Source organism: Patiria miniata, unplaced genomic scaffold (assembly GCF_015706575.1).
Source record: "Patiria miniata isolate m_02_andy unplaced genomic scaffold, ASM1570657v1 HiC_scaffold_3, whole genome shotgun sequence".
In the NCBI taxonomy this organism is placed as follows: Eukaryota; Metazoa; Echinodermata; class Asteroidea; order Valvatida; family Asterinidae; genus Patiria; species Patiria miniata.
The window spans coordinates 34,509,155-34,518,738 of NW_024037069.1; the positions used below are offsets into that span (position 1 = coordinate 34,509,155).

The 9,584-nt window shown below is 36.7% G+C and overlaps 1 protein-coding gene across 1 annotated transcript; it reads left to right on the plus strand.

Moving 5' to 3' along the window:
• Positions 1-1,408: 1,408 nt before the first annotated feature.
• Positions 1,409-7,015, plus strand: LOC119738029 (protein lin-7 homolog C-like). The gene is made up of 4 exons (XM_038212745.1): positions 1,409-1,669; positions 3,485-3,753; positions 4,947-5,084; positions 5,329-7,015. The coding sequence occupies exons 1-4, from the start codon at positions 1,663-1,665 to the stop codon at positions 5,494-5,496; spliced, it is 582 nt and encodes a 193-aa protein (XP_038068673.1). The 5' UTR covers positions 1,409-1,662; the 3' UTR covers positions 5,497-7,015.
• Positions 7,016-9,584: the final 2,569 nt, after the last annotated feature.

The following is a 9,584-nucleotide window of genomic DNA, read 5'->3' on the forward strand; positions in this document are numbered from 1 at the left end:
GATCTGTTTTTCCATGTTTGGAGTCTGTTAATTGGTTGGGCTGTTGGGTTTGTTTGTTGTTTGTTTGTTGGGGTGTTGGGGTGTTTGTTGGGGGTGTTGGGGTTGTTTGTTTGTTTGTTTGTTTATAAGACTGCCATGGGTTGGGCAGGGAAATGGGTTGTTTGTTGATCAAAGATTAGGCTGTTTGGGTGTTTGGTCTGTCTGTCTGTCCATCTGAGTTGTTTTGTTTGTTGGTTGGTCTGGTTGGTTGGTTTTTGGCAGATGTTTGAATGCCAAACAGGCCTTCTAGCCAGTTAGGATAAGGATCCATTATTGAAGAAAAACGTAGACTAGAACTCACGTGAATCTGAAAAGGAAATCTGCTTTAACATTTTTGTTCTAAAAAAAAGAGTGGCATTTTAGTTGTTTATTCCTAGACTATGAGAAAAATATAAAGGGTGTAAACTTTTCATTGTACGTTCACGCACCCACACATCACCTATTTTGTATTGGAATTCCTGAACCCGTTCACTAGGTGATGCATTGAAGATCCTGTTGCTTTTCAAGCCGATTTGAATAAGGTTACCGCTTGGAATGTTTACGCTGATTCCGTACTGTTTGTTCAAGGTCTTTGGGACAATGAGACACATGTGTGACAAGTTCATTTGGCAACGCAAGGCCGAATAGTTAGGATATTCTCTGCGTATGATTTTTTGTTCAACGCACAAGCTTTTCACGGAAACAATTTTTTACACGGTTGATTTTAAGGAAGTGTAGTAATGTATAGGAAGTATTTGAGAGTGTCCAAAGACTATGATATTTGGGCAAAGGTGCCAAACTCGGGGAAAACTTTGCAGCTCGAAATCGGGGCTTCTGTGACTGTTTAACCGATTCTTGAGTGTACGTAATAGTCAAATATTCCAGTAAAATCGCAACCATAATGTCACCAGGTTAAAGGTAGAGTTCATGATCCGCCTGCAAGACGAATGAAACATTCTGATATCCGCATCCTGTTTTCCCCCAACCTTTTATTAATTTTATAGAAATCAATGACAAAAACACACGAAGGTATTTTAGGGTATTGGTTAAGTTTAAACTAAAAAAGTTTCTCACGAGCGCACATCATTTCTACATGACGTGTGCGCATAACTTAGGGAGATAATTTGAACAGAAAAGTCAGAAACAGTATGGATCAACTTAAAGTTTCAAAAATGTATTTATAAATGAAAAACACACCCTAAAATGACAGGCATTCCGTTTTGGTAAGCCACTATTTCCGCCTTCGGCAACTTAGTCGTACGATGCCGTAACCTTTAAAAAGAAGGTTTAGTACGTTACGGTATTGTTGGCCTATGCATGGAGCGTACGTGCGCGAACAAATTCGGCGATTGTATACCTCTTCACGCCCGAATGACTTCGCTATACAATTCGCACAATAGCCACAAATGAAAACATATATGTGCTTAGTCAATTATTTCTCCATGGTTAACTGTATAGGATCCTGGTAGGCCCTTCTCTTCCTGGTCTTGTCATTTTTTCCGCATTTCGTACTTTATTTTACACCACTTTTACCAGTTCCAGGGCTTGCACATTTGTATATACACCATTGATGTAGTGATGTAAGTTCCAGCGAAAAGCAGCCGACCTAACTTCGCAAGTAGAAAGGAGAATATAGCCTCAACAATGACGGGTATGTATGCCGTAACTCGTAGGCCTTATCAATACAACGTCCTTTCAATTTTACACGACGAGGGTATACATGTAGTTGGAAGGCTTTTCAATCATACAGTCTGGTAGCTCTGTATTGTAACAAGAAATTTCATGCATTTTCCATGCAATGTAGTCATTGAAAATGCATCTGTGTGTTCTATTTAACCTTATTTTTCAATTTGCGGGTTTTTTTTTTCCAACTTCAAGGGTATTTCCCTGTTTTGTTTTGATGCTAATGTAAATTTCCATATATTCATGAGCTGATGAGCAAAACTGCGATGTCGTTCCGGATAGAAACCTCAATGTTACACCTATTTCAGCACACTTGCTAGAATTTCGGATATTTCGCTGTCGTAAATGTTCTTTTCTTTGGTGATTCGTTGTGTCGGTGCCGTGGCAGTAAGCCAATGAGCAAACTTCTCACAAATGTTTTCAATGAGCACATTTTGGGCTCACAATTTGAACAGAAAACCCCTAAACTGAACAGTGTCTTCCTAAAATAACAACACAGTACAGTGCTCTCAGTTGTCCGGAAAAGCATGGGCATTTTTTTTTTATGTTTAAGATGTTTTATAAACCAGAAGTGGTTATAAAGATAACCACAAAGGGATGACAAACAGTTCTCAAATAGTAAGAGGAGTAGAAAGTAACATTATGTAATCCTAAGAAAAGTTCATCGCGTTGAACCCTTTAAACTCCCTAACTGCATGTAAGATGTGCTTAAAGGTATATGTAGGCTAATTTGCTCATAGCTTTGTGCGTTTTTAACTTCTTCTTTTTTAAAAGCAACTAACCTTTTGAAGATTGAGCTCGGTATTTTAGGCACATCTTTGGAAATGACCTTCTTTCATTTTTTTTTCTTCAAAATGATAGCAAGCCATAAAGACTATTTCACAGTGAGTTTAGTGCCATATCTTTAAACAAAGTATGCTTTTCAACAATAATTTCGTCATTTTTTTGATGGATGCAATTGTCATACTCTGCCTTTGGTATCCCGACTCCTCCCCCCTTTCCCCTGAGACTCGGACCTGAAAGTTAGGCTTATTCTAACATGTTTTCTACCAGGTGAGTCAAAAAGAAAGTGACCTGCATTCATGATTTTTTTCTTAATAAGCAATCACATTTGATACACCAGTACGTCGTAAAACAGCATGTTCTTCAACTCATCTGTATGAGGAAAAAAAGGATTACTGAAATAGATCCATGCTATAGTGCATGTTTTATATGCTAAAAGAACCCATTTTGATAGCTGTCCATGGAATGCCATTGGAAGCTATTGAGCTGAGTGAGAATTACAGATTGCACACATGCATTCAAATACAAATGGAGTTTTAATCATTTGGGTCAAGACTGAAATGTTTTTTTTTACTGTCAGATTTCGTGTTTTGAATATAAGGAACACGAACTCTCTTTTTTAGGAAATATTGATGGCGATTTTTACCTGTTTCCCTTTGCAAGTTTTCATTCATTCATGCATATGGAAAACGTCCATCTTTCATGGTATGTAACCGGGTATTTTGACCAGTGTTGGACAGCTGAATTTTGTTATTTTTTTTATTGAAATATACATTACTTGGGAATATGCAAATTACGTGAAATTATCACAGTTAGTACTACATGTACATGTACGTTTGTCCCTGTTTTATTTTTTATGAACTGGAGCGAGTTACACATTTTTTTATTTATTTTTTCTAATTCGGTCACTTTCTTTGAAAAAATATAAGAATATTTTAAACAAGCAATCGCATCCATTTTGACTTGATGCATCCTGAAACTCATTTTGTCGTCCCTGCAGACCACTACGTGTCCATGGCTCAGATACGGGCCTCCAAGAAACTCCAGAAGAGCGAAGAGCTCTCATTCAAGAAGATCGAGACTTCGTTCGTCGAAGAGGAGCCGTACTCCGAGATCACCTTCGGCGAGGGAGGCCCGTCCGTAGACGAGGAGGAAGGCCCGTCAGTAGATGGCGACGTGCCGTCGTCTTCTGGTGTTTCGTCAAACTCCGGACAATCCTCGCAATGCAACGAAAATGCTTACGTTGAATACATGCCGGTCACAAGAAAGGTACATAAACAAGGTCATGGGAATTATAACACAGAGAATGCAACATTTTCAAATTTGGGTGAGCAATTACCATGCCATTCTTAAATTCATTTTCAGAGATAATTATCAGTTACACAAAAAAATGACGTTTCAAAGGAAGGGAAATGTATTGAAGAAAATTGATTCTGATGGACAAGGTATTGAAAGAAGTCACATTTTAAAAACAAAATAATGTGGTTCTCACGGTGAGGTAAGTTGATGAAGTTTTACATTATAGATCCTAAACATCTCCCAAAACAAACTTGCTGTGTCAAGTAAACAGAAAATCATCTAAAACTGAATTTTGCTGAAAAGTATGTTATGTTTGTCGCTCTTCGACGGATTTCTTTAATCGGAGACGCATATTGTAAAACTTCACAGGTGAAAAGAGTGTGCAATTCCTTTAACCCTTTGAAAAATTCGTTCCTGGACAGAAAGCTGAAGTGTTCCCTCTATACATACATTTCTTTGTTTCCATGCCAAAACGTTTCTTCTATATTACAGGGTGAGTTCAAAAAGCGGAACACAAACCGCAAAAATTATATTTCATATTTAAAAATTATGTAGCACTAAAACAATAATGACTGGAAAAGCCAATTTCATAAACTACTTTTAGATGACAAAAATACTGAAATTGCTCAATCCGTTCAAAAAATATCACCATTTAAACACAATGACCATAAAACCTCTTTCGCCCAAAAAAGGCGATGTCAAGGATCGTCGTCACAATTGTCTACAAACATCACCAGCGATAAAACCTCACTTTAAAAGTTAAAAAATATTCAACAAAGTCCTTTTGAAGGCCCGTTGATTTTATTAATCATATTGATTGCCTAACCAGGGTTGTTAATAAAGATTGTGTACTACAGTTGTTCACAGTTGTTTAAACAAGTATTCCGTGTCGTTTTCTTTGTTGCTCCAAACAGTCAGAATACATGTTCACAATAAATTGCTTTTTTTGACAAAAAAAGGTTTTATGATCATTCCGTTTAAATGGTGATATTCTTTAATTTCAGTATTTTTTTCATCTAAAAGTAGCTTTTGAAATTGGACTTCCAATTATTATTGTTTTTTGGTGCTACATACTTTTTTGTCCGTTATGAAATATATTTTGGGGGGTTTAGGTTTCACTTTTTTTGACTCACCGTGTAAATGGATTTCTGTGTATTGACCAGGTTGTGTTACATCCGGGGCCGCGAGGGTTGGGCATATCAGTAGTGGGAGGGATCACGACACCCGAGCATGGTCTGATTCCCGTCATCATTACGGACATTGACCCCGGTGGAGAAGTGGACAAGAGCCAGGTTGTCAAGGTAGAGTATTAACAAAATAACAATATTTATAAATAACAGAATTCTGCTTATATTACGTCATTGCACTTCACAAATTCGAGGATTTTTTTTGCAGATGAGTGGAAGAACATGCTCTTTTTAAGACATGCTTCATTGGTATTATTGCTTTTTAAGAAAAATATTAATTCAGGTCACTTTCTTTTTGACTCACCCTGTATTTCTCGATAACTCAATCCATCTCACCCCTTGCCATGATTCTGTCTAGGTCGGTGACCGTATCGTCAGCGTGAATGGCGCTTCGATGGAAGGCAAGACTCACGGTGATGTCGTCCTCGCCATCAAGGCAGCTGGCGCCTCTCTCATCATGGAAGTCACCGAGGGACAGCAAGACATTCGGGACTACATCTCCAAAGAACTGTCCGATGAAGATTAACCCATTTATCCTCCAAATCATGGCGTTTTATGTCACTTGCATGTCGATGAAAAGAAATATCAAGAACGTCATATCGCTTACTCATTGCGTTTTATATTATGAATTTTGTTGTAAAAATACGCTTTTGCATTATATCTTGCCCTTTTGCCTTAATTAAATTGTTTAATTTGGTTGTTCTATTTTTCTGTTTTGGTGGATCGTTCGTTAGTTCGTCACTCGGTAAGTTTCGTTTGTGAATTGTTTGTTGGTTAAATTTGATGGCTAGGCCTATATAGCCAGTTTATTCTCTTGATTCGTTCCTATTTGTTAGTGGATTGACATTCAGTTTGGTAGACGATTTTGAGGATATGAAAACATTTCATTATTTTATGGGTTGGCTGCAGACTTTTGGGCTATTGTTTTTAAAGCTTTTGTTTTTAAACAAAATATGATTTTTTTTTTCAATAAATGGAATGTACACGCTTATTTCTAAAATTAACGAGCAGGCAATGGTTGGATATATAAATGTAAAGCATTTTGTACATAAATCTAATAAGTTAATGTTGTACACGGCGCCAAGTTTGAGACGATTATAAATTGTTTGAGGAATATATGACAACTGCTTTGCGAGGAACTATGCAGACTCGGTTACGAAGTGTGACTCGTTTGTATATTGAAAAATTTAAAAATAGTAAAACTGTCCTTTGAGGTTTGTAGATATACGTTTTAAGCTGTTAATGCTGCATGTAATGCACTGTAAATATCAGATTATGCTTTGGGAACTTAATGAAGAAATCTATCTTCAAAGTTGTCGATCCATTTTTACAGAGGCGTTGCGCATTTGTTACGTTTGACAATGAGCAGTTTAGAAAAACACAATTACAAAAGTTTACAAAGTTACCATTTTTATTGCTATTTCCATAGAAAAAACAAACAGGTTTGTTATAATACTTGGCTACGCGGTAATGCTGCGACAGACCGAAAAAGAAATAAACGAAAAACAAAGTAGTAGATAGGGCTCGATCCTAGCATTACAATTATCGGAACACCAACATACATTGGTGACAATTAAGTAATAATCATCATAGAAAAAAATACTTTTTATTTTCTAACCAAACCAGTGGTGGATCTCTCCGGGGGTAGGCTGGCTACCCCCCCCCCCCCCCCCCCCTTTGGGCCACAAAAAGAATGGAAAAATCCTACAGAAAAGAGTAGCATGCACATGCCTGTTAACATCCAAAGTTTGACCCGCCCCTGCAATTAAGACGGCTCCAACACTGTACCCTTTCAATTACATGTACTGTACATACACACCTTTGATTAAAGTTTAACTAAAAGCGAACACACCCATATACTGTACATGTATATGCATCCAAAAGATCCGTTTATAAAATAGTTGAAATCATTTGCAAGTTTGGTCTACTTTCTCAATATTTAGACTATGCCATGAGCTTGAAATGGACGGAATTAATGCATTTTGATAAAATGATGTTAATTCATCTCAATCCCTATTATTATAAAGTTCATACAAAACTATTTACAGCATAATACAGCAAAAGTAGATATGGAAGTTTGTACAAGAAAAAATGTCAATCAAAATGTGCTGCAATAAATATAAAAGTGAAATACATACATGATGTGTATGTCTATAGGCCTATAGTTGTCTATGCTCATAGGCCATGGTAAATACTCCCTATAAAGCCATGTAAAATACATGTTTTCTCATTTTTTGCAGCATTTTTACTCTTCACGCTGTCTGACTTCTTAGTGTCATGCAAATCAGTTTTACCCAAATATCCAGATTCCTTCCCAACATAATCCCTAAATCATCTGAGATAATGTCAAGGATTATCTAAAGATTATCTCTGATAATCCCATGATAATCTCAGCATTTATCTCGAAATATCTTAGAGATAATTCAAACTTTATCTGACGGATTTTCCCAAGATTATGCCAGTGATAATCCCACGATTATCTCAGGATAACAATCTCAGGGATTATCCAAAATTATCTCAGGGATAATCCCAAGATAAGTTCAAATGAATAAGTCAAACTCACTCTTACGGGCCTAACCATGACCATGGAATGTTTTTTTTATAAAAAAAAAAAGCAAACGGATCAAAATGGGAGATTTAATCCATAGCGGTTTTGATCCTCCTCTGAAAATATTCTTAAATTGTTGACTACTTTCCCTTAACCAGGAAATAAACCATAATTTGTTTCACAGGCCTAAAGGTTTAGCAACACCTGACAACTTGTTGCCACACCAAATTCCATGTATTCACTTACTAGTCTCCATCCATGCACCATTGCATGTGTATTATGTTGGGAGAATATGAAAGTGCAATGACTAAGTTTAACAAAATGCCAATACACAGGGACAAAAACGTCACAGTGTGAAAGCTTGGCCAGCAAGGTCAGAGAATAGTTATTTTTAGAATTATACAACAATTCTGATGTCAAGAAATGTATGTCCCTCAGCCTGTGGCTGGGGTGATGGAATACCCTACAAAATTACGGTAGATACCATAATGGTCTTAATTTATGGGATTAAAGATACATTCCCCATGCTCATTTCAAATTTCAACCTGTTTTTAAATTGCTATTTTCTTAGCTACACGAAAGTTATTCAATTTTGAATGAGACATCGTTTAGTTATTGAATTATTTACTTACAAATTTGAATAATTAGCTACCAACAATTAATAATTTGGCTCTTGCTGGGTTGGTTCATTGTGAGCAAAAATGGAAAGCCTTTAATTCTCACAGGCTTGCAGACATCCACAATCAGAATAAAGTAGGTTTTTTTTTTAATTCAATAAAACATACAAATTGAAAATCTATTAGTTTTTAAGAGCACAGGTATGCATCTCTAATGACCCAAAAACTTCCTTTGAAATATATATACTCAACCAAAAAAGAAAGTTCCCTCTTAATACTTTTCGTCTAACTCAAAAACTACTGGGCACATCTTGCTCAAATTACAACTGATCAGTACAGAAATTCCTTAGCAATCCAGCCATACTCATATAATTTGTACAAAATTATGCAATTTATGACAAGTGGTACCGGAAAAAAAAGTTGCACTTTTGTATACGTGCAAGGTGCGTGTGAACCACAACTTGCATGTATACAAAAGTGCAACTGTTTTCGGTATCATTTGTCATAAATTGCATAAATTCGTACACATTATCACCGTTTTGGGCGAAGTAAAGAGTATGGCTGGATTGCTAAGGAATTTCTGTACTGATTAGTCGTTATTTGAGCGAAAGGTGCTCAGTAGTTATTGAGTTAGACAAAAAAGTATTGGAAGGGGGGACTTTCTTTTTTTGGTTGAGTGTAGCATCACAGTGCAACATCTTCATACATCTACAATGTAGATGTGACATTTATGACACGTCATTGTGATAGTTCAGGAAACGTTAACAATTTCTTACATATTTATTGTCTTTGTACAAAAAATATAAACCTATCCCCCAATTTACACTGAATACTTCTTCTGTACACATGATATAAGCCACCATCCAAGAACCAAACTGAAAATCCCAAGAAATTATGGTAAATTTGTACCACAGCATCACACATTCGGTAACTCTGGCTGTCTGTTACAGCCAAACCCTCTGTGCTCAAAATTGTAAAAACACAACTCGTGTACAAGACTTGCAACAGCCAAAACTGCCTATTTCAACCTTATCTTGGGGTGGTGGATCCACTTACGAGAGTGCAGACTTCCAGGAATTTCTCAAAATGATTTTAGTTCTATTTCCTTGGAACTGAATAATTCACGATCTTGAATACAAAATAGTACCACATAGCAACCAATGAAAACTTGCATGCAAATGAATAGGTGTGTTCAACGGGTTGACCTAACCCTGCCCACACATATGCATGGATGTATCAATACTAACAGGGGCCGATCTCATGGCAATGCAACTAAGAACGGAGTTTGCTAAGCATAGAAAATATCTGCTTAGCAGACATAGGGTACCAGCCAAAATCTCATATGTTTACTGCCCGTGACTGGTTCTCAGCAAATTTTCGCTTAGCGCACTAAGGCCATGTCCGAATTAATTGGCTACGGCTTGAAATTACACGCAGGTCTATGGGAAG

Bases quoted from the DNA above. Each gene is read 5' to 3' on its own strand.
- LOC119738029 (XM_038212745.1), top strand. The intron at 3,754-4,946 runs GTACATAAACAA...TGTATTGACCAG, and splicing joins ACATGCCGGTCACAAGAAAG to GTTGTGTTACATCCGGGGCC. The intron at 5,085-5,328 runs GTAGAGTATTAA...GATTCTGTCTAG, and splicing joins ACAAGAGCCAGGTTGTCAAG to GTCGGTGACCGTATCGTCAG.